We start from the raw sequence: 25,176 nt of genomic DNA on the forward strand, positions 1-25,176 counted from the left end.
TTCTATGAAAGGTTAGCCATATAACCTTTTCTTAGTCAAAGGTCAGCAACATGCAATCTGCTCCAACTGCCAGTTACCTTGCTGAAGGGAGGCACACTGTGGCCTCTGTCACTTGCAGAGAGACCAAGAGCCACTGGGAGCCTGCACTCATTACTGCATACCAGGAAGAGCATCATGGCAAATGGGAGCCCAGCCTGGCCCCTTCCATCAGCCACTGATGGTGAAACTGCCCCCTCCACCATTCCTTTCCTATTGCAGGTTACACACAGTCTTATCTTTTAGTATCTGTACAGAACACATAAAACATTAGGTGCTTTAATGTGTATAACAAATAGCAAATGTTCCCTATGACACAGCACGCTAAGCTCCCCTGCCCGACAGTGAAGGAGCCTCTCCTTGGTTTTGACACTACGTACGTAATTTTGAACTCCAGTATGGCAAGAGGCAGCTAGGCAAAGTCTCAACTTGTCTGGACAGTCACTTTCCCTTTAGAGAAGTTTGCTGTGAGGCGGCATTTTAGGAGAACTGGAGCACATCTGAGCTGTTTTATTTTATTATTGCTAATGTGTGGACGGGAGCAGTTCCAGATTTAAAAAAAAAAAAAAAGATAAAAACTGCTGAAAGTACAGTAAGTTATCAAGGAATGTTTCATATTTGCAGTGTCACTTCACTACTATTCACATTGCCATTCCACCACACCTCCCACCCTTGCTGCACAGGCCTTAGGAGTACCTGAAGGAGCATCTCCAACCCCATTGTTCAGTCCAGACACAGAGGACCAGCTCAAATGGCCTTCTGGGGGTTCCCTTGCTGTGAAAAGTGAAGTTATAGGGAACCAGGCAGAGGGCCTTCTCAGTAGTGGTGCACTACCTGTGGAACATCCTCCCATCAGATGTCAAGGAGATAAAGAACTACACAACTTTTGGAAGACATCTGTTTCTATATGTTTTGGAAGCCGCCCAGAGTGGCTGGGGCAACCTAGCCAGATGGGTGGTGTAGAAATAAAATAATAATAATAATAATAATAATAATTACCGGTACCTGATAGCTTGAAAAATCAACTGACATTAAGTCATCCAGCCTAGCATTACTGCTCTGAAACATGAATTATTTGAATTTTGCAATTTGCAAACTAGGATAATAATAGATCAAACACTAGGGACTGAATCAGCTGGGTTTCTTATTCTCATACCCTGGCCCTCACTAAAAGGAAAATAATACTCAACGCATAAGCCATTTTCTAAGGAAAGCTAGCTATCGTGTCCCTGCTGCATCCTTTCTGAAATTAGGAAGCTGTAAAGCACCAATGATTGCTTAAGGCATTTTCATTTTGTGGCCTTAGAGAAAGACAGGCATGTCCAGTTCTAAATTAACCTCACTCCCCAGTATGTATTCCAGAATATTGTTATTTTTAAAATAAGGCTGAGGGTACCAGCATGACAGTTTACTACCAGTGGTTTCACTGAGATGATGAACAATACACAGGTACCCTGTAATCAAGTGCCTTTGGTTAATTGTTCGGCACTGAATGCCTAAGAGCCATTTACATTTTAAAGTCAAGTACTGTACTGTACAAAAAGTACTTAAATTTAAATGGCAAAATAAATGTACAGTGTTTGTTATTAATGGCATATACACATTTAAATAGATGGGTTCCCCTGCAGTAAACGTAAAAGTGGAGGCCTGATCCCTTTCCAACAGTTGTTTGCATAACTGCTAAAGAAAAAACCTAGCTGCTGAGACACGCGCAGCAATTGAGAACACATTTCTATTATACTATCTAAAAGGGTTATTTTGGTTATTTAGTTTTTAAAAATTAATGTGTGGTTTGGCCTTTAAGCTCATTGTATGCATGGGAGTGCAAAAATGCCATGTTGGGGACTTCTAACATAATGTCTTATTTCTAAAAGTTCAGGATAGTACATTTCTCAGATGAGCACAGAACATGCCAGAAGAAAACACAGAGTTGTCAATTCCCAGTCATTCCCTCCCCGATTCAAAGAACCACCTCAGCATGAGGTTGCATTCCCTAATTATGCTATTCAAGAAATATCTAATACACTGTAATTGGAGGTTCATTATTGTCTTGATCGGTCCTGTATTCCAAAGTGCAAAGTGAATCCGTCTCTGAATTATCTTGCATCATCAAGACAATTCAGGTACAGAATGTCCCCCTTTACCCCAAGAAGTCTGCCTAGCACCCACAGATAGTATTTTTTTCATAGAATCATAGAACTGTAGAGTTGGAAGGGACCCCAAGGGTCATCTAGTCCAACCCCCAGAACTAAGGAAAGACTCTACTATTCACCCAGTATTTTAGGATTATATTGTTTTATTTTTTTTTTTTATAAGAATTTATTGACATTTTTACTTATAACCACATACAACCTTAACCACACCTACATTTATACACATACTAAACAAAAACAATTACACATCTAATACAAAAATTGCCATGATTTTCCTTCTTAATTAGACATCTCCAAAAAAAAAATTTCATTTTCCAATCTTGACAGTTGACTTCCCCTGCCTTTTCACCTTCGAGTTTATATCCATAATCTACTTTTTAACCTCTTCATTTAAAAAATTAAACTTAATTATATATATAAAGAAAAACATTCATCTTAATCTTCATCTTAATCTTAATCGTCTTAATCTATAAACTTAAACCACTTAAATCGACTTTATTTATACTACATCCTCATAAATCCTCACAGATCATCCTCATCAAATCTATCTCTTCTGTCCTTTGAACTGCTGCTAATAACATAAAAACTTAAAATATCTCTTTTCATGTTCAAACAGATAATAAAACAAACTATTGTTGACAGTGTTCACCCTCCAATTTCAAAGTACCATAACAGATTACTTTTAGATTTTGCTTAATACATCACCCCACACCCCCTCTGTCCATTCTTCTTCTCCTGATGGCATCAGCACTGAACTTCCATGCATCTTCCCTCTCCAAACGTCCACAGATCCAGGCATAGTCCAAAGCTCTCCTTGCCACGAGCTCCGAGGTGTCCAACTCTCCCTCTCTCAGCTTCTCCGGTTCTTTGTAGCATTCCTTTTCTTCTTGTAAATACCTTAATTCTCTGTCCCTGGCCCCCGAGCTCACACCTCGGGGACTGGATATAGCATATCTTGACATCGCCTTGGGGCTGCCACCCCCAACAAGCGAATTTCTTCTCCGAAGTAGCTCACTCATTTCTTTCCATCTTTCCATCCATCCTCTCAGCTCTTTGACAAGATTTTCTTCCAAAGTGTCAAAAGTTTTGATAGCCTCCTCTGTGGGCAGTTGGTTCCATTTCAGACCCCCACACAAGACTTTAACTTTTCTGTAAAGTAGTTCCACCTTCAAGGCAGTGAGCCTTTGTTCATCTGTTAGTCCAGAGTTCAATACCAGTTCAAGGACGAAACCCAGCATACTGGCAGAGGAGGAGGAAGTGGGTATCATATTTCTTCTCCTGTCTCTTTGTTCGTCGCCATTTTCCTAAGCTGGAGCGCAAACACCGCAACTTTAAATAGAGATATTTTCCGCTAGTTAACTTCCCAAGAAAAAAGTTTGCCAGTCTCATGTATCGATTTTAAGTACTTTATAACCAGTTCTGTGGCAGCAATCCCTCAAATTGGTTAATTTCTTAGGCTCGAAGGGAGGGAGGCAGGCTGCCTTTCTCCTTCCCCCCGGATCGTTCCAAAAACACGATTTCTGCCAAGATTATTTACTCACGACCACCGGGTTCCTTTAGCTCCATTCTTCACAGGTAGAACTTAGACGCTCACCGCGGGCTTTGCCGCCGCATTTGCATCCCGGTTGGGGCATATCCCCGTAAGCCCGGCTCCGTTGTCCCTTCACCCCCACTCCCCCTTTACAGGGGGGCAGGGGAAGGGTTCGGAGCCTCCGCGGGCGCAGCCGGGGAGCCCAGGGTGCGGGACGCTCTTCCCGCACCCCAACCGGAGCCGCGTAGGATTATATTGTTTTAATGTTGCAGTTTAGTACTAAAAGGATTTTAATCTCTATCAGATGGATGTAATAGCCTTGTGAAATTACTTATGCCTTTACGTCAGTGGATATGTTTAGAGCTGCAATTGTGTTACCTCGGTGTGTGTTTGTATTGAATAATGTTGTTAAGCTATTATATTTGCTCATTGCTCAGAGAATATTGCTATCAAGAAACTAATAAATATATAAACATACAAAGAAGCCCAGGTGTAAACAATCCAATTAAAATCTCACATTCATCAGTATAAACCAAAAAAAAAGGGAAAAATTACAGTAAGGAGATAAGCTACTTGACCTGAAGAGCCTCTTAGAAAGATCAATTCATTTGAAAAATATTTCTCTTTACACAGAAAACAACTGATAGTTTGTGTTTAAAACAAGACACTGTAAAAAGCTAATCTGCCTGCAAAACAAGGAAGCAACATTCCTGTTTCTGTGCCAGATCAGGAATCCTGATTCAGGATAAAAGTACTGGTACTTTCCCTCCTCCCATGATAAGCCTACCATGAAGTCTTTTCTTCAATGATTACACAGCTAGAAGGCAAAGAAATAGAAGAATGTCCTGTTTTTTCTTCTAATCTTTGCCCTGTGAAAACTGCTGACCGAGAGTTCTACTCGAGAATTTGCATAAATGCAAAACAAGTTGGAGATTTCAGGTGGTTATAAATGGAAACAATCTGCAACCCAATGTGAGATAAATATTTGGATAGGACAATTAAATTGCATCATTATATTTCCTCATAACATCTGTCTATTACTTAGTTGACAATCTATGCAATAGAAAACATATGACACATAACTTCGTACTGCAACTCATAAACAAAGACACCACTTGCTAAGAAGTGCTGAACCTTAGGAGGATAATTCTGTATATACAGATTTAGCTTTCGAATGTATATTACATTCAGGCCTCAAGAAGTTAAAATAAATCAAATCCAAAACATTTTAACACTTTTGTACAACTTAGTCTTATGCACATCTTGCTTAAGTATAATGTGGGGATGGGGAACCTGTGAACCTCGAGTTCTTGCTGGACTATAGCTCCCATCATTCTCACCTACTGACTATGTTGGCTGGCACTGATGGGAGTTGGAGTCCAACAACAGCTGGAGGTCAAAGATTCCCCACTCCTAATTTAATGAATGCTTGAATACAGTGCAAATTTGATAATCCATAACATCATGGGCATAGCCAGGGGGTGGGGGGCACCTGCCAATCAAGTACCGGTAAGTAAATAAAAATACTTAACTGACCAATTGTGTCGCAGATAACTCGGTTCTGCCCCTCCTAACATAAAGCCTGCCCCATCTATACAAACAAACAAACAAACCCTGGCTATGCCCATGCATAACATACCAAATAAAGCTGTACAGTTATATATTAAATGTATCAAATGAACTCTAAGGTTCACTTCTTATATGAATTTGGCATGCACGGGCAATGGCCGATTTACACGCATCCAACTGACATGTGACCACGCACATCGTGGCGACCCAGAAATGGCCAGAAAAGGGGATGGACGATGACTCAAAACTCAACTCCTGCACAAATTGGGAGTTGTTGACTGTATTCACTGAGTATCCCATGGCACACACATTTAGCCACAACCTTCTAACACTTTGCGAAGACGTATATCTGTAATTCTCAGTATAGTAACTCAATGAACCTTACTTCCAAAATGGGGACAGAACTGGGTTACTAGTCCTGTGTCATAATAATTCCATGCAGGTTTCTAACAGTTAAAAATGGTCAATGAAGTCATAGCTTTGGACCAAACAGCAAATGACTTCTAGTTAAAAACTTCATTCTTATAAATACATGGAGGAGCTTTTCATAATAGCATATATATAGCGGGGCTTGCTTAGGGTCAAGGTGTAAAGGTTTTTCATCTTTCTCGTACTATATGCAAAAGTGGATCAGCTCCATCAATAAGGATGAGGGTGGTACCTCCTCTTGAGATTTATCTGTTACAATAACTGTTACAGTCAGAATGTCTATTTACTATCACTTAGGCTGCAATCCTATACACATTTACCTCAGAGTAATCCCTATTGAATTCAACGGGACTTTCTTCTGAGCAGACAGGAATAGGATTGTAACTTTTATGCAGATTAGTTACCACTGATAAATTGACAATCAACATGTATCAGAAGTAGTAAAATGTGGTGTTAAAACACCCTTCCATGCATGCTTCTTCACAGCCCTCTACTAAAGTTCTAATCATCCCTGGTCATTATTATATGAAAATGAAAACCATTTAACTAGCCCAGAGAGATACGATCTGCCACGACTGGTGTTTGGTTCCATCTACACAATGAAAAGGGGGAAAGGAAACTGACCTGCATATCTTTTGCTGGAAATGAAAAGGAGAGATGCCCCTTCCAACTGTATAGGGAAACCTTTAAATGTGTAATATAGTACATTATAATGTTTTTATGTATGTTGGAAGCTACCCAGAGTGGTTGGGTCAACCCAGTCAGATGGGCAAGGTACAAATAATAAAAATTGTTGTTGTTGTTGTTGTTGTTGTTGTTGTTGTTGTTTGTTGTTGTTGTTGTTGTTGTTGTTATTTAACCAAGTGAACACAAGAAGGTAGTTCCAGGATAACTAACCCAGGCTAAGGGATCTGAAGCATACAAACGAAAACCCCGTTTCAGTTTCTGGCAAGAGGATGAGGAAGAATCCTACGGTGCTCTCACAGGGCTGTTACCCCATATGCCATTCACAGCTAAGAATAGCGCAGGTTGCGGGAAAGCAGGTTCCAGCACTTACCTGAAAGTTAAGTCCTTACTGACTGAGCTAAACGCGGAGAGGACTGGGCCGCGCGCAAGAGGAAGCCGAGGAGGTTTAAAAACTCCTGGCCTGCTCGCCTATGGCGGCGCTGAAAGGGGAACCGCGCGCCAGCCAGGTGCGCTGCTTGCAACTCCGCGGAAACTCGCCCTTAGCAACTAACTCCCTAAACTGAACTGCAACGCTTGGCCCTTCAAGGTCGCCTACACCCACCCACCTTGCTGCTTCACACGCACGCCAGCAACGCGGGGTCCCTCCAGTCAGCGGGCGAACCGGCTGCGACTGGAGGCGGAAAGGGAGCCTCCCCCGCGCACAAGCACCTTGAGGAGGCGGAGTGTGTTGCCCCGGGCGGCGCTGCCAGCAAGGCAAGCCAGGCGCTCGAGGAGCGGCTCATTGGCTCTGCCTGGAGCCGGGAAGGGAGCGAGCGTGCCGGAGGCTCGCTTTAAGCAGCCCCGCCTGCCCTGGGACCGACCCTGCAAGGCAACGCAACCTGGCCTCGCCGCTCCTCCTCCTCTCTGCGTTGCCGCCAATGGCAGGAAAAGCCCCAAGAAAGCGGATAAAGCCTTGGGAAAGCTGGGACTCGGCGCCAGCTGCCCGCCGCGCCTCTCGTTTGGCGGGAGGGTCGACTCTAGTTGGTCACTTGGCTCCACGGAACAGATCCGTCCCGTGCAAGTCTACTCGGAAGCAAGTCCCGTTAAGTTTGCTCCCATGTCCTCTGGTGGCAACCTCCGTTTGTCAGGTTCTTCGACAACGTTTCAGTTCAAAGGAATTCCCACCTCCGCCACCGAATACAGCGGTTTTTGGAATATGAACCCAGTCAGCGAACAGGTGCTTACCTGAGCTGCGTGTGGGTAGTTTTCAGGTCAAAAGTAAGACATGGGAGGTTTATCTTCCCTTAACCCGAGTTCCATAACTTTTATTCTTGTAGGAGGTTGTGATGACCACCAATATGTTCTCCTACTGGTTTCTCTGCCTTGTGATTCCTGATATCAGATTTATGTGATATCAGGAATCACAAGACAGAGAAACCAGTAGAACACTTCAGTCTCCCAGGACATTCTATACAAGATCTCAAAGTAGCTGTCTTACTACAAAGGAATTTCAGAAATAGACTGGAAAGAGAAGTTGCTGAATTGCAACTAATTACCAAACTTAAAACCATGGAGAGACCTGGTCTGAACGAAGACATTGGATTCTTATCTCATTATACATGACAAAGCTATCTTTAGCCATCTCACCCCTTGCCTTTTCCTGTAAGACCAATTGCAGTCGTTAACAGTCCTCAATAGGTTTTCCACACCTATCAGCCAATCACCCATTCCCACCACCCTTCTGAGTAATACCCCTCCCCACTCTCTCACTATATATAAGGGTCTGGTGACTTCTGTTTCAGTGTATCTGAAGAAGTGTGCATGCACACGAAAGCTCATACCAAGAACAAACTTAGTTGGTCTCTAAGGTGCTACTGGAAGGAATTTTTTTATTATTTTGTTTTGACTATGGCAGACCAACACGGCTACCTACCTGTAACTGGATTAAAGTTGAGTGTGGAATCGTAGAACGGTTTTGAAAGAAGGAAAATTCAATTACGTGTACAGTAAGAGCTTTATTTACCTGGTGACGACGCTGATCAAAGCAGCCGGATGTGGGAATTCTGTGTTTCAGGCAAAGGAAAACAAGTTGAAAGTTGCATACAAACAAAAGTCTTAGAAGTGTTTAAGAGAAATCCTGTTTAACAGCCAAAGATCCTAAAATGAAAATACTTCTGCATAAAAGATGATCACCAAGTGCAGACGGCAGGTAGATGCCCTCACATTTGATCTTAACTACTGTGTTTACCTAATGTTAGGATATGAGTCACTGAATATATTTAATTTGGACTATTAATGTCAGGTTTGGGATATATAGTGAATTATAAAACATATTTGGTTATTCCCCCAAATCATAGTTGTAAAAATACCATCAAAACGTGTGACTTTATGGGTTCATCAAATCAGTTTATGAAATTAAACACTTAATTTGCATAGACACATCATCTACTAAAATAAAAAAATGGGGAAAAATGTTTTATTTGAGCCAGTCTTGCAGAATAAAGTGTATACTGAGATGGTCACATTCAGACTGGGAGGGGAGATTTTCATTATCTGTGTGCCTTACATCTTACCTCCCAGAAGAGATAATCCTCTTAAGGTATTGTTGTTGTTTTGTTGTTATTATTATTATTAAAATCATCATCAACACCAACACCACCTGCCCTTCACCAGGTCCCAGGGCAGGTTACGAACAATATAACATTTAGAAATTATTAAAAAACAAAACCAATTACAGTCACAGGAATAGTGTGGATTCTGAAAACACACATATCAAATAAAATAAATGTGTTTGTTTTAAAGCGGAGTAATTTAAAATATTATTCCCCTATTTGCAGTCTGAAAAAGAAAAGGGCTGTTTTGGAGATTTTCTGCACTGTGTTGTTGCTTGTTGCCTCCATTCCTCACCAGACCCCCAATTATCCCGAAGAATGCTAGGTCCAAGGCATTGAGGAGGATTCAGAATGGTTGCCAGATTTCTAACACAATTGTGCACAGCTCAGGTTTGTTTCTGAATTTGGGGAGGGGGAGAGGTTAGAGCACAGTGTGCAATGACTGATATATCCACAATGTTTTCTTAGTTGCACCATGTGGGAAAGAACAAACTTTTTGTACGTTAACCACACCCACACAATTACATAAAGAAGACAATAGTTTGTTTACCTTTGTTTCACCTTTATATTCCCAACTAAGTAATCAGTTTTGAAAAGCTTTTAGTTATCAAGTGATGTGGTCTAATTGTAGCATTTGAAAGGCTCAGTTGATTCAGTGGGTGTACTAATCATTGTTTCAGACTAGTATAATAAATACGTTCGTCAGTAAGACTGTATATAATAGAACTGTAGAAATCATACTCTGTGAACTCAACAAGAAACCTTTCCCCCACCAATTAAAACAACAACATTGCAGAGTTGTACAATTTATTTATTTGTTTTAAAAGAAAAGCCATTTTAATTAAACCAGGGAATGGTAAACCTGCAGAAAAAGACCTATGGTCTGATTTACACGTAATACTAAATTAACCATGAGTTATCCCATAGAATTGTGCAGCCTCTCCAAACTTGTTTTGTCCAAAGTTGGGTAAGCAGTTTGTTTAAACTTGTCAGTGAGAACAAATCAGAATCTGAAAATATATTGAGAGAGGAGTAGCACTTAAGTCCAAGGCTTACTGCAGCTTTTTCATATGGTAAGAAACCATGGTTTCCTGTTGTGTGTGAAGCAGGCCAGTACTGTATTACATTGAATTTATTATTTCATAGGAAGACTCCAAAGACAATGTAGTTGTCATCATGCCATACTGACCAGCAAACTTTTCTACCTGTTTAGGGGGGAAAACCTAGTTGCACTTAAATGCCAATTACACTAAATAAAAACTGAGTTATACAGAAATCAAGTTTTCTTGTATGCACATAAGCTATCTGATTCACTTCTTTCTGTGCCAAAGAAGTATTGGGAGAAGTTAGTTGGGTGGGGGAGGAGGAACTATAGCAATTAACACATTGGTCATACATATATTTGCAAATTGCTCATATTGACCTTTGTATATTCTGCCTTGTAAATATTGACTCCTATTTAGTGTCAACCCTGTTACCTTTATGCTGATAAAATAAGTGGTCAAAGAAGTTTTGATAACAGAGAATCTTAGCTTAGGTTTGATTCACACATTCATTTGCACAGGTATATATATACAATAAAGTCTGTTACAAACAGTGCCCGAATTCTATGAATTTATCTTATAGAATAAATGTCATTCTGATAACATTCAGAGAATTAAGCAAAGGCAAGTACCGGTGATATAATGCTCAGAATAACAGAACTGGAGAAATCATTGGTTCAGCACTGATTTGAATACAACACCACTATCTGTTTCCTTTTTGGATGTCGAGAAGACTGATAAATGAAAACATCATCACTAAGAAGCAAGGAATGATGAATTCTCAGTTCACTGGTTCTTCACCCAAAGGATTACAAGAGTGAGAATTGTTACCTCTCTAGAAAGCAGTTTGTATCTTTTTTGGCTCTTCCTTTTCCTTCCCCCTTTAGAGTGAGGACAATTTTAGAACAAGGATTCAGTTTCACATGTTACAAAGTAAGATTAGTTGCAGAAAGCAGGAAACCTATAGGGTCTAGAAAGGTAATATTTTAGTAAAGTCAGGAGGAATCTCAAAAGCACTATGATACAGCAATTTTGTTGCTTAGGTGGTACTACAAAGATTTTGAATCGAGGGGTCAAACAGGAATCTTTGGGTATGCCCTTACAATTCTATAAACACCAGATTTACCGGCAATTTTTCTTTGTTATGTGCTTGCAAGGAACATTTTACAATTAAAATTAAAATTTGACTTACCCCTGAGTCGTAACTGGTAGGAAGGAGTGAAATGTATTGAATAATACAGCTGCTGGGGAGGTTTTTCAGCGTTAATATATTTCTATATAAAGTTTATAAATCCATCTTGTTACACATACTTGCAAATGTAGCTTTAAAATGATGAGGTGGGGGAGGTTTCAATACATTTTTAGGATTTAAAATTCTGCAAAGCTTTTGTAGATGGAAACAATGCATACTGAAAAAGGCTTACCGGTAATCGTTTTATGTCCATTTCAAAAAACAAACAAGCACTTAGATGAAACATAATTAGAAATTGGCTTAAAACACAAAAGAAAGGACTACTGAAAACTATCTTTTTCAGCTGCACTGAATAAGGAATTGTGTTTCATTATAATAAAACAAGTGGCTTCTAATAAGGAAAAATTGGGGAAATTCTTATTAAATGAATGTTTTATAGAATGTTAAATAACATTTGCAATGTCTGTACTTTAAATAATGTAATTTTCATAGCTGAGTATGTGTTATTGTCAGTATGTATTTCTGTAAACTGCAAATTAAAACAAGTGTTAATGGTGTTTTTATTATTTACAAATGACATATTTAATGGTCATTACAAATACACTTTCTTAGACACTGTGACATTATTCAGAATTTAAACATGTTACCCAGTTACAGCCTGATGAAGACCTGCTGTCTCCCCAAAATACTTAATGCTTAGAATGGGTTATATAGCTGCAGAGCCAGCACATCGCTGTTAATGGGTGGATGGATGGATGGAGATATATATATGGATGAAATAGGAGCTGACACTATTATTTCTATAAGAAGACTGTTGCCTGTTTAACTTTAAAAACAAATTGCTTTTTGATACTTTGGATTGAATCCTAAGTTACTTTTCTGTTCACATAAGGGATTAGTGTGATTTCCATAAACTCCATCTGCAGTCTTGCCATGCTTAATCTGACCCGTTTCCTAAGGGTACCGCAATCTCCAGAAACAGATTTTCTGTAAGGAGGTTGTAGAGCTCTGTTCAGTGAATGTGAATGCTGTTCACAGAATGGAAGTTAGGATCCAAGCCACTAATTAATTTAAAATCAAATTTGTATTCAATATTAAACCACATATATTAAATATAATTCATCTTAAAAATGTCATTCCTCCTGAAGTGAAAAGGTGTTGTAAATTAGCAGCCATACAATCAAGCTACAACAGATAAAAGAAAGGATAAACTGTTTGTTTTCTGTTTTCATCTTTTCAGCGATAGGTTCATTAATAATGTTTCTTTGACAGCACGCAGCTGAAGTAATCTTCACATTTCTTTTCAGTTTCATGTACTAAGAGTGGATATTGGTTGCATAAAACAGCATATTAAAACTTATATTCCAGTGACTAAAATACAATATTTGTGCGTGAACACTCCTTTTAAGAAGTACTCTGAACCTTATCCACCATCAATTGGATTAAAACAATCGTTTTAGTAAACCCTGAGTTCAATTTGGCATTTGCATTTCTATAATAGATATCAGACTTTTTTCCATTATCTTCTTCAGTTAGAAGTTCTTCAAAATAGAATCCCTATAAAAGATGGAAAATTGTGGTGTTTAACATTATTCAGTATGTAATGGCAGTTGCCCCTCAAATCAAGTAATATGCGTAAGTTATTTTCCTTGGTTTCAATTATAAGGCCTTTAATAAACTAGTTTTAAAAAACAATCATGCTAAAAATCACCATGCATTCATAACTCAATTCACATACAAAACCTAGCCTCTTTCATTGCTCACTTCTTCATTTGTTTAAATTATCCCACAATAACTTTTAGTCTATTGTAGTTCTCAGCCTGGTCCTTCGCTTATCATCAAAATAAGCTCTGACAAAACAATCCCCACAAACCCAAATGTACATTTAACAAAATTTATATACTGTTTAATTAACCAACCTTTAAACTGTTTACATAAAACGATTCAAAATATTCAATAGAAAATATGAAACATTCGAGTGGGCACATATAGGATAAGATAATCCTTCAAGTAAACTGTTGCTCTGTGTTCTTGACTCACTTTCATTATCAGGGCCAACAGAAAAGTGTCTGAGATAGCTAATGAAGTGTGGGGGACCCTATGGGGGAATGTTGAGTGCCTCACACCCATGAAATTTACTCGTGTATTAAGACCCTCCCCCATCTCCTGCTTTATATATAATATGAATGGAGTTAACGTAATGCTATTGTATATATTTCTGGTTTTATACAAATTCTAAAATGGCTATTTCCCCCCTGCAGTTCTTTGTAACTCCTCCTGCCTCTTTTCCATACTAAGGATGTTGCAACACTATGCTTTTAACTTTAGTATGGTATGTTAAACAGAACCAACTCCACTCAGCTGGTAAGATAACCCCTGCCTATAGTATGTGCGCAGACTATTTTTCTGCTAAAGGTTAGGTTCCGAGTAGGAACAGTGAGGCTTCTTGTTAAATCTTCTATAAGAGCACAGTGCTGCTTTTATTTAAACATACACATCTAATGTGAAAATACATTAACAGGAATTTTGTGCACAAACATGATAAGGAAGCTTTGGCACAGACAGCCAATTTCAACTGCTCAAAAGGCTACCATGGGAACTGGCTATTATACACCAATCCCTACTAACTTGAGCATGAGGTTTACAGTAGCCTACATAGTCAATTCTACACAGGCTGTGCAGTTTACATGGGCTCGTTTTTCCCTGTAGCCATCATATGACCCCCAAAAGAACAGTAGAGGTGATTAATTTTACAGAGTAAAATTAAATAAGCTGTGTAAGACAATGTGATTGAAGTAGAGGTGGCTTGGATTCATGTGCACCAAAATTACACCTGTGGGGAGACTTGTTAGTGAAAAATGAAGGATTGAAACCATGTGCACTTTAGATTGCATAAACACTTTTATTCATATGTATAATGCTGTATCCCCAAAGAAAGACATTTCATACAGATTTTATCTTCTAGGGTATCTTCCGTACTAACGTCACACACATCTGCGAGTTCATCCGTCTGCCTTCCTCTCTTGAGCTGACTAGTTGATATGAATAGGAAAGATACTGTCAAAAAAACTGAGGAGGAGGGGAAGGGAGAAAACTTTTGGGGAAACCTCCAATGTTTCATATAGTAGAGAACACCGCTAATGCTTTTACCCCTTATGAACTGCACAGGGAAAGAAAATGACCTTTCCCAGGTGTAACAAGGCATCAGTGCCTTTATGATATCAACAACCATTACACTACTCCTCATCTCAGGCCTATTGCATGCTTAACAACCAGCACATCATGCACTAAGGAAAGGGGCAACGGTAGACATGCTCAATCATCCTGGAAGCAAAGGTTCAAGAATGAATGTAGACATAGCTAGGGTGATCTACAAATCAGTAGCAGTTACTGTCTGAAAACATCAGTAATGACAGTACAGAACTTGGGAAAAACAGAATACTTATCTCCCCACAGGAAAAGTTAGCATCTCCACCCTCAGGTGATCTGGAAGTCAAGAGTGAGGAAGTATAACTCATTCCCATTTTACTTCTAAACACTTATTTTGAAACATATATAATGAACAAGAGCATGGTTTCTGGGGTATTTGTGGCCTTTGTTCATGTGAATACAACCATTATCTTATGAGAGAGGATAAAGGACTTTGTATTGATGCCCAAATAAATTTGTTCCTGAACTCTACAACTGTGCAGGACATATAAACAGAATAAAAATGCATTATTTCAGAGCTAAGATCTCATATCACTACTGAGTAATGTTCTCACCTTTCCGAAGATCTGTCCAGAGATTTGTCAGAAGACCGGTGCCGAGAACGTTCAGGCGATGATGTCCTTATTGTAGAAGTTAACTGGTATGGAGCTCCCAGACTCTGGCGGCGAAGCTCTTGGACAGCACGCTCTCTAAAACAAAAGGGTAATTTATCTGAAGATGGGGTAAATACAACAAGCTAAAAGGTGAAGATTCTCATCAGGATTGTTCTTCAGACAGATTATAACGCTGAAAGATGGGGAATGGAGACAGATCATTCCACAAAGCCAGGAGTAAGGCCAGCACAGGCTTTGGGTGTAGAAGTACAGATGGCGACCATTTTGTACTGGGGTTCTATTCCCAGCCTCCATGTGCGCCCCTGCCCGTTATGCCCTCTTCCAGGTCCAAAAGGACCCGTGCTCTGGCAATTGCACATCAATTGGACACGCCTAAAATGGTTGCCGCCTGTGTAGGAAAATAGAAAGTTATATCAGGTAAAATTATTTTGTCCATCTAGCTTAGTACTGTCTACTCTGGCAGTGGCTCTCTGCATTCTCAAGCAGCGGCCTTTCATATCACCTGCTAGCTGGCTCTGTTAAAAACTGGAGATGCTACAGCTTGAACCTAGGACCTTCTACATTCAAACACATGCTCTACCACTGAGTTGTGGTCTGTCCTCAAATATCACCTCATCTTCCCTAATTGTCCATTTGGGTAACCATTCACCACACCAGCAAATTGAATCTCTGTTCAAGTGGGCCTACATGCAGATGTAGGCCTGTTCACTCAATAGGTGAATGGGAAGGATTTAGCACTGGCTGGCAATGCAGACAAGCTGCCATCCTATCACTCCTCAATCTGATGGTGTAGAGAGCTTCATCTGCTGCAGGATTAAGAAGGAAATGTTAGTTGGCCAAACTTTAGGATTTTTTGTCCACTTTGCATTGCCTTGTTGCATCTATCACATTTCCTGCATGCAAGATGATTTAAGTCAGTGGACATTTTAAAATGCAAAACGATACATATGTTTGCTGCAAGCTTATTCTGGAACACAGTGCAGTAGGCCATTAAAGGGACCATAGGTACCACAGCAGTGGTAAAGGTAAGGGTAAAGGACCCCTGACGGTTAAGTCCAGTCATGAACGACTCTGAGATTGCGGTGCTCATCTCGCTTTACTGGCCGAGGGACCCAACGTTTGTCTGCAGACAGTTTCCCCGGGTCATGTGGCCAGCATGACTAAGCTGCTTCTTGCGAAACCATAGCAGCACACGGAAATACTGTTCACCTTCCCGCCGGAGCGGTAACTATTTATCTACTTGCACTTTGACGTGCTTTCAAACTGCTAGGTTGGCAGGAGCTGGGACCGAGCAACAGGAGCTTACCTCGCCGCGGGGATTTGAACCGCCGACCTTCCGATCGGCAAGCCCTAGGCTCCCTAATAAATATGCTTTCAATTACAGCTTTAGTTCCAGTGAATATAAGATTACTACTACGATGCTTTTAGAAAATATGTACATGGCTCTTTTTAAATTAGCATGATTGCATGTGATCTTATTTGGAAAAAATAATAGAAGACTAAATATGTGATCAAACACTTGCCTTTCAAAGCGTTCTGTACCCAGCTGCCTTTTGGTGATATCTAACTCAGACTCCAGTTGAGTTATTGTATTTTTGAGCTGTGAAAAATCTCGACTCTGGGTAGCACTATAACAGACAAAGATATTATTTGAACTGAATGGATGCAACTATTCAAATACTATAAAATAAACAATGGGTTGAATTCAGACTTAAACAAGTGTAAAGTAGACCCACAGAGTAATCATAACAAAGTCTCACTGATTTCGATAGATTTGCTCTCAAGTTTGACCATAAACCCCAATACAATTAGCCTTTCAAGAATAGCATTCAGTGTATTCAGTATAAAAAACAAGTTGGAGAAGGGTAAAAACAAAAACAAAAAAACAATTATGGGATATTTCGGCTTTCAGAAGGTATTGAATATATTCAGTGCTTAAAATTTCGAACGACACTGAACAGAAATATATACACACCTAGACATATAAACAAAAAGCATGCACAAATGTTTGTAACACTGTCTATGCCTATTTCCTAATCACAAAAACACCAGTTACTTCCACAGGGCAATGGGGATAGAATCATGATTAGCCCAGGATTGGGGGGGGGGGGTGTTATAACTTGCAACCTGCTCCAATCACAAAAATAATTTTCTTCCATTTTTCAGGCTGCCTTCTTTTCCAAAAATTCCTCGGGCATGTGGCTACTACTCCCTATCAGTGCTCTCTTTATCACCAAAGCATCTTTCCCACTTTGTGAATAGTATAAAGATGGGCATACTAACAAAAAATAATATAGTGGTTTCAAATCTAGAAGAACCGTGTTGTTTCTACCAGTTATTAACTTACATCTTGTTTTCAGCCTGGGAAAGCTGCTCTTTAAGAAGCTGTATTTCAGATTCCTTTTCTTGGCTTATCATCTGAGATTGATATTCCTTTTCACGGTTGGATGCTAACAACGTTTCTAGGTTTTTAATTGAAATTCTTTCATTAGTGAGTTGTTTTTTGAGGAGTTCGGTTTCGGAGTGAGACGATTCCCATTCATTTTGCAGCTGAAAGCCAAATAGGTTAAATTTCTTCATTTTCCCTAATATGCAGTATATTAGAAACTGATGAATTACATTTCAAATTGTAAACTAAATTCCATATCATCTTCCTAGATGTAAAATATGCACCCACTAGTCAGTAACTGCAATTCCCTGTCTGTCAATTAAAAAATATAGTACAAAAATGAACACATTTTTAAGTACGTTTAGCTGCCATTTTATTTTCATACACTTAAATCAGTGTGGCTTAAATATGTTTAACTCTGGCTAGGTTGTATTGATTTTCTTCTCTTTCCCACCCGTGAATAGAGAATTATATAACTGTATGCCCCAGTCAAACTTTAGAGGGCATAATCTGAAGCTCTGCAGAGCCCTAATTTACACACAAAGCTCCATGAGAGCAGAGTCTGCCTGAATGTTTTCTTATATGCTAGATAATGAGATGGCCTTCAGTGAGAAATATTATTCTGCACATAGGGCATTCTGATGGGGCAGGATATGCATATTCAGAACTCATTCATATTCCTGGCACAAGTCTTTGACTGAGAGTTGCCATTAAGTCTTACCACCAATTGAGGTGAGTGCGCTGGTTTCTTACAAAGATTTGCAGATGACATTGGGGTTGCAGTAGCCCCCAAAGCTGGATCTGTTAGTTTTGCACAAAAATGATAACTATGATGTTGGGGGGGGGCACCAAGATTCACAGACAAGGTTCTAACTGGAAAAATATTTTTAAGAATCAGAGTAATAAATAAATTTTATAAAAACTGAGGAGCACTTCTGACCCCTGATACTTTTTGTGGTGATGTTAACAGAAGTGACTGATTAGTTGATTATGGAAAAATAATATTGTTTTTCCACTTTGAGGTGAGGTCACTTCCAAGCATCTTAAGTGATTAAAAAAAACCTCTGTCATTGTAACAGGAATAGACTTGGTACTGAGAGTAAAAACACTTATTTTTAATTAAATTAAGGAGAGGAGATCTGAAACACCACATGGCAATTCGCACATCGACATAGTTGAGAGCTGACTTTTTCCTCAGTGCTATCAGGGTACATTTGATTCCACTTGTTGACAGAGGGTTAAAAGTGCCATTTCAGAAAGTTTTGGTGTGCATTTATCACCGTAGAAACTTGGTATGCATCTATGCCAAGTAATCTACATGATGCATAGAATGGAATGTTGGTCACTTACCATGAACATTCTTTCTGGGGGCATGCAGGGGGAATCCAGTGAACAGTGGATTCATACTACCCGCTGCCCTAGCACAGGTGGGGTCACATGATACCAAAACGAATGCGTCATTCAACTCCTAAGACTCCATCTCCAGTTTCAACCATATTCGAGTTGGAGAAAGAGCCATCAGAGAAGCACTTGTGAGCAAAATAAAGAGAGCCTAGAAAAGAAAAGTAAAAAGTAATCCCTCCAAAAAGATATGGCACAAATTAGATGCTGGAGCCCGAGCCCATACTCATTCACCTGACAAAGGGTGCGTCTGGATGCCTCCTGCACACCCCATGAAAGAACATTAATGGAAAGTGACCAACATTCTGTTCCCAGTGATGCATCCAGGAGGCATCCAGAAAACAGTATTACTTACCTAAGCTAAGCCAAATCAAGGAGGGATCAGAGGGGTGGTTGTCCTGGGGAGAGGTCCTATGATGAAGAAGTGACACTAACCCAGGGGAAATACAGGACCCAGGATCCCTCCTAGCATGTTTAGCCACCAGCTGTCCTGAAGAGTTTGTAGGTCAGGCAAAACTTTCAATGATTCCTCAGAGGAATACCAAAAACTACAATGCAGATATTTGTTCAATTTCTTGCGATTGTAGCCATGCAAAAAAGTCTTTTTAGACTTTTAAAGTCTTTTCAGAATGTCTTAAATCCTTGGAAGGAGAAGCAGACAAATCTGAGGTATGGTGACTTAATTTGTCCCTTTTCCCAGAGCAAGATGGATATAGGGCTAGAGCAAAATGCTGATTGATGTAAGCCTCAATAATATCTCTGAGCAGTTGTACAAGGTGAGAGTGAGGCATATCTGGAGATGGACCCTTAATAAGCCTTTGATCCTAACAGCCAGACTAGAAGAACAAAAAGGCTGTGTTGGACGGATGGCTGCTGAACCCAGATGTGCTAGCCAGGCCTATGTAATGATGGTAAAGGGCCGCATTATTGAGTAAGAAGCTGCTGAGCTGAGAAGAGCGAGTCAGGCCTGTAGGAGGGAATGAAGGAGCACCATTGCCTGGATGAGGGAGGCTGTCAAATGAGTGGGAGCCAAATGGCCACTTTGTAAAAGCACACCAAGTCCAGAAGGTCTAGGTTGAAGGGGGAGGGATTCTGCTCTCTACTGACCAGATGAAAGGAGGGCTATCAAATTCTCTATCCAAGATGGTGGAGCAGAGGTTTCATGCATAAAACCTAATTTTAAGTGGCTGCCATTTTCCTGCCAAAAACTGCTACTCTGGCAAAGCTTTAGCTGACAGAAGAAACTCTGAAACTTATCCCAGCCTAGAGGAGGGGAAAGAAAACTGACCAAATTCATAAAGAGAAAGTAAAAAAGGAACAAGGAGCCAAGGTAAATAAGAAGCAGGAGCGTTGAAGTACTAGGGAAAGAAGGAACTGGAGGTGTAATCTAAGGAGCTGGCTTGTGCAGTCATTTTGGTACCATGTAACTCTGCCTTCTTAGGGAAGTTGGCGGGGGAAATAAAGTCACTGTTTTCTGGATGCCTCCTGCATGAATCCCTAGGAAAAATGGATGGTAATATTATAGATGGGGCTGCTCACTCCACGCGCCAACCCCTCCCCAACTTATGCAATGCCTTCTCCCTTTACACCTGACCAAATCCACCCCCTTTACACCTGACCCACCCACTCACAGTTCACCCCAACCCCTTTTCTACTCAGTTATTGAAGCCTTGTGAGATTATGTAGAGAGGCTCCATCGTATGTACCAAAAATAGACAAAGGAGAATATGTTGATATACAGGTAATTTGCATCTTATGCTAGGGTTCAGTTTCAGCAGTCTACAGCAGTGTTTTTCAACCACTGTTCCGCGGCACACTAGTGTGCCGCGAGATGTTGCCTGGTGTGCCGTGGGAAAAAATTGTTTATTTGATTCCTATTCAAGAGAATTACTTTATATATAGTCAATATAGGCACAGAGTTAATTTTTTTAACATTTTCTAATGGTGGTGTGCCTCGTGATTTTTTTCATGAAACAAGTGTGCCTTTGCCCAAAAAAGGTTGAAAAACACTGGTCTACAGTACATGTATACACAAAAACATATAAAACCAGGAACCCCTGGAACTGGGGACCCCACAAGGTGGGAGAGCTTTCTCAGCAGTGGTGTTCTCCCTGTGGAATATCCTCCCATCAGATGTCAAGGAGATAAAGAACTACACAACTTTTAGAAGACATCTGAAGGGAGCCTTGTATCAGGAAGTTTTAAATGTTTGACGTTTTATGTTTTTATATGTGCTGGAAGCCACCCAGAGTGGCTGGGGAAACCCAGCCAGATGGGCAGGGATATAAATAATACAATTAATTATTGTTATTATTAGACTTACTTCACAGTTAAACTATGATGGCCACCAATTTGGATCACTTTAAAAGAGGATTAAACAAATTCATGGCGGATAAGACAATAAATGGCTACTATATTCTTCCACCGCTATTGGAGGCAATATGCCTCTGAATGCCAGTTGCTGGGATTCTTAAGTGGGGAAAGAGCTGTTGCACTCAGGTCCTGCTTAGGGGCTTTTCATAGGTTTCTAGTTTGGCCATTGGGAGAACAGGAAGCTGTACCAAAAGGGCCTTTGATGTAATCCAGCAGGGCGCTTCTTATGTTTGTATTTAAGCAAACATACATAACATAAAGGTTGCTGTATTGTGAGAATTTCATTCAAGATGGTATTAAGAGGCATTCCAATTTATGTTTTCTGCCTTTCCTGTTTGCTCTAAACAATGTGTAGATTAGATTATACTTACCCGTTCTATTTCCTGTGTTGTGTTGCTTAGTTGTCGGGCTAATAACTCTTTGCTAGTGTCCAATTTTATGCACAGTTCCCGAGTTGATGCCAACTCTGACAGTACAGAAACTTTCTCCAGTTGTACATCATGGAGTTCCTCCTCCATTTTCATAAGAGACTTACTTAATGTACAAATCTGTGACTTGTGGGCTTTTTCTGCTGCTAATTGCTGTGAAAACATGTGTTGATTTAAGACAATTAACATTTTGATAGAAATGTACCAGAACAATGCCTAATAACTTTAGGGAAGATCAATTACAGTTTTAGTTAAACAATGATACCTTATCTTTTTCTAATACATAACTTCTAAGAGTTTCTGCAGTAAATTTAAAATAAAAATGTTAACTGTAAGCAGAACATAAAATAAATATCTTGTGAACAAACCAGCAAACACTAGATGCAGCTACATTTCATTTATATCAATTATTTATATACACTGTTAAGGGCTATGGCTTAGACAGACTGATCCATGTAGATTCAGTTGTTTGCAGAAAGCACAATATTATATGAACTTTCAATCCAGAAAGTTGTTCTTCCATGTACATGGCCAAGGAAGCCTTTGTAAGATAGAAGACTATGTGAACACTGAAGAATCTGCACTAGTAAGTAAGAACTGCACTGAAATAACAGTTTTTGTTCTAAATAAAGACTGCTGGGTATCTTGAGAGACCATCTGGATTAAAATAAAAGTGTCTAATCTTCAAAATTTTGATTTTTGGCTGCAAAATCAGATTTCAGAGCTGGGGGTGGGGAGAAGATAGAATTATTTGTTTTAGAAAACAAAAACAAAAACACACCGTACATATTATTTCTTACCAACCACACTGTGTACAGAAACTCTCAGGTTGGTAAAAGTCTAGAATTCATACATTTACAGAAAAACAAGGGCTCACACCACATACTTATCCCAAACAGTCTCAAAAAGGTCAGAATGTATGACAAACTAAGCAAGGTCAATGGTAGCTATTGCCATCAACTGGGTCCTGGGCTGGTGATCTGTGGTTTAGCTTAAAGCAAAATTGCGGCAGCAGAACTGGAGGAGGAGCAAAGTGGCTGTGATCTCTCTGGGAACCCACATTTGCTTGGCCACACTAAGCCATGATTTGGTTTAGCACTGTGTGTAATTCAGGTCAGTGAATGATGGTCAGTGGAAGACCTCTTCCCTTTACAACAAATGTGCTTTCTGAAAGTACCTGTTGTAGCCCACATTACTGATACATATGTCTTCACAATAAACTTTATCCCTTAACACTCCCAACGGAGATGAAGAACAAGGGGGAAAGTGCTGAATGGAAATGAAAAAGCTCTACTGCCCAGCTATTAAATGAAAATGAAAAAATGGATTGCTGAGGCTTTTCAAACTTACGTGCCCCATCTCTGTTTCAAGAGCCTCTGTTCGTTCTTTTAGTCTGCGGCTCTCTGTTTCTGCACTGAGGAGCTCCAGTTGGGCAGAGCTACAATTTGCTTCCATTTGTTGGAACTTGGATTCCCACTTTTCTGCTTGCTCATTGGCCCTATGGTAGTTATCCAAAAGATCTTGATTCTCCTTTTCCTGAAATTCAAAATTTGGTTTCATTTTTGAAATTTGAGGCCAGTTTACCATGCATAGTGCATAACCACAGAGCAGGAGCCAAAGTGGTGTCCAACAGATGTTTTGGACTACAACTTCCAGCAGCATAGGTAATACCCAGTGATCATGGGAGTTCTAGTCAAAAACATCTGGAGGGCACCACATTGGCTACCCCTGTCCTAGAGCATAGAAAACATAACCTGTGTTACAGTGCATATATGCTATCATTTGTATATCTAATCACCTGATTGCTGCAACCCTTCCACAACTTTTTTGAGTGAAAGTTCATGGGAACTGATTGCATACACCCCATATTGTTAGAAAATTGGAAAGAGAGCACATGGCTCTCTACTGCCACACTTTACAATATAAATGGGTGGGGGAAAGTGAACTGGCCCTTAGTAAACTATATTCGCTTCAGTCCAGTTGTAATGGTGGGTATGCAGGACTTGTGGACATCTGAACTTCACTGCACAAAGATGGACCTGCCATGCAGGTACTGCTCAACTTGTACAACATGCACTTGACCAATCTGGGGAGAATATCTTCTCCCACTCTTGCCACTCATACCACAGCAGTAAAGTTTTCATGGGCTGCAGGGGGGGAAGGGAACAAGACAGATTCTTGGGCAAGCACCAGCTGTATAGTGGGGAAGAGGAAGCGCTCTGATGTTGTTCCACGTGTACCATTGCAGCTCCTTCCTCTGTAAGATCTGCTGCAATAAAAGCAAAGCAGATGAGGAAATGCCTCAGTAAACTTTTGTGTTTAGTAAAAACACAAAAAATAGTCTCATGAATTTTGTAACTGCATGCAAGCATTTTTCAGCATGCAATGCATTTTGAATTGAAGCCTTAAATAACACTAAGGCAGCTCAGATGTGCATTGACCTTGCATGCCTTCTTCTACTGGGATTATCAAAATCTTTTTGCCTTTTGCACATATGTCAGCACAGATTAATGCTGTTGGAAAGTTTCTCCTTCCTTCTCCAAACTTTTGACCTATTTGAGATCTTAATCAAAAGCTAGTTTGGCTGCAAAGCTTTTGCAATCCATAGAACACAGACAATAAAAGTACAGTAATTCTGTTTCCCAGTAGTGGCTGAGTGGAATCATTTTCTAGAGCAGAGGTGGTGAATGGGATCCGGTCAATGGGCCAGATTGTTATCTCCTTCACCCCTTGTGAGCAAAATTTGAATGACCCAACAAAGCTGTCAGCTCTTGCAGCATTTTGCACAGGGCTCTCTGAAGGCTCAGTAAAACCTTTCAAATCATTAGAATGTAGACATAGGAATATGCCCCTTGACAGGAAGCACCCCATTAGACATTCCATGGTTTAGAAAACTTGCAGCTTTTCAAAGTATACATTTACTTTAGATTTCAGCATGCTCTTCAGTCTGGAAATATCTGTATGCCAATCTTCAGTTTTCGCCTTCAGATTATCAAGTTCACTCTGACATTCACTGAGTTTGTGATGCAGAATCTGTCAAAGAAATTATTTTTAGGCAAGCATTTCACACTCTTTTCAGGTTTGACCATATTTTAGTAGGATTAAGTGTCGCAAAGTGTTACAAAGGAGAAATACGAACCTTCAACATGAAACAAAATTCTAAATAAAATTTATAGTTAGAACAAGCCTGAAGCAACACACATGTGTGCACACAGGGCTGACCCAAGACATTTTGGCATCTGAGGGGAACCACAAAATGATGCCTTCCTCCCTGGCAGGGAAGAAGAGGTGAGTGAAGTCCATGTCAGGAACAAGGGGGGGGGGATAAAACTCTACACTGGGTTCTACTGCTCTATGAGGCAGGCACCTGCCACCTGAAGGATTTGTCTCACCTTGCTCATGGGTGGGCTGGTCCTACACACACACACACACACACACACACACACACACACGTCCATCCATGAAGAAGACAAGAAACTGACTGAGATGATGGGGGTGTGACCAACAGATATTTTTTTTTTTTTATAAGA

At 40.1% G+C, this 25,176-nt stretch overlaps 2 protein-coding genes across 7 annotated transcripts in view; both read right to left on the bottom strand.

Moving 5' to 3' along the window:
- Positions 1 to 6,979, bottom strand: part of CRACDL (CRACD like) — a 51,944-nt gene extending 44,965 nt beyond the window's left edge. Inside the window, exon 1 of the mRNA XM_033147568.1 lies at positions 6,776 to 6,979. The gene's annotated coding sequence lies outside the window, so the exon portion shown is untranslated. The remainder of the gene's footprint in view (positions 1 to 6,775) is intronic.
- Positions 6,980 to 12,748: 5,769 nt separating this feature from the next.
- Positions 12,749 to 25,176, bottom strand: part of TSGA10 (testis specific 10) — a 36,577-nt gene continuing 24,149 nt past the window's right edge. For 4 of the 6 annotated variants that reach the window (XM_033147574.1, XM_033147573.1, XM_033147571.1 and 1 more), the window contains 7 exons: positions 24,569 to 24,679; positions 22,997 to 23,182; positions 21,590 to 21,799; positions 17,403 to 17,605; positions 16,579 to 16,683; positions 14,996 to 15,130; positions 14,112 to 14,263 (listed from right to left, as the gene is read on the bottom strand). In XM_033147574.1, the coding sequence (XP_033003465.1) occupies positions 14,134 to 14,263; positions 14,996 to 15,130; positions 16,579 to 16,683; positions 17,403 to 17,605; positions 21,590 to 21,799; positions 22,997 to 23,182; positions 24,569 to 24,679 (1,080 nt within the window). In that variant the 3' untranslated portion in view covers positions 14,112 to 14,133. Of the gene's footprint in view, positions 12,789 to 14,111; positions 14,264 to 14,995; positions 15,131 to 16,578; positions 16,684 to 17,402; positions 17,606 to 18,794; positions 18,997 to 21,589; positions 21,800 to 22,996; positions 23,183 to 24,568; positions 24,680 to 25,176 lie in introns of those variants that run through there. The other 2 variants (XM_033147572.1, XR_004426491.1) reach the window with 2 other exon arrangements.

Source organism: Lacerta agilis, chromosome 4 (assembly GCF_009819535.1).
Source record: "Lacerta agilis isolate rLacAgi1 chromosome 4, rLacAgi1.pri, whole genome shotgun sequence".
Lineage (NCBI taxonomy): Eukaryota > Metazoa > Chordata > Lepidosauria > Squamata > Lacertidae > Lacerta > Lacerta agilis.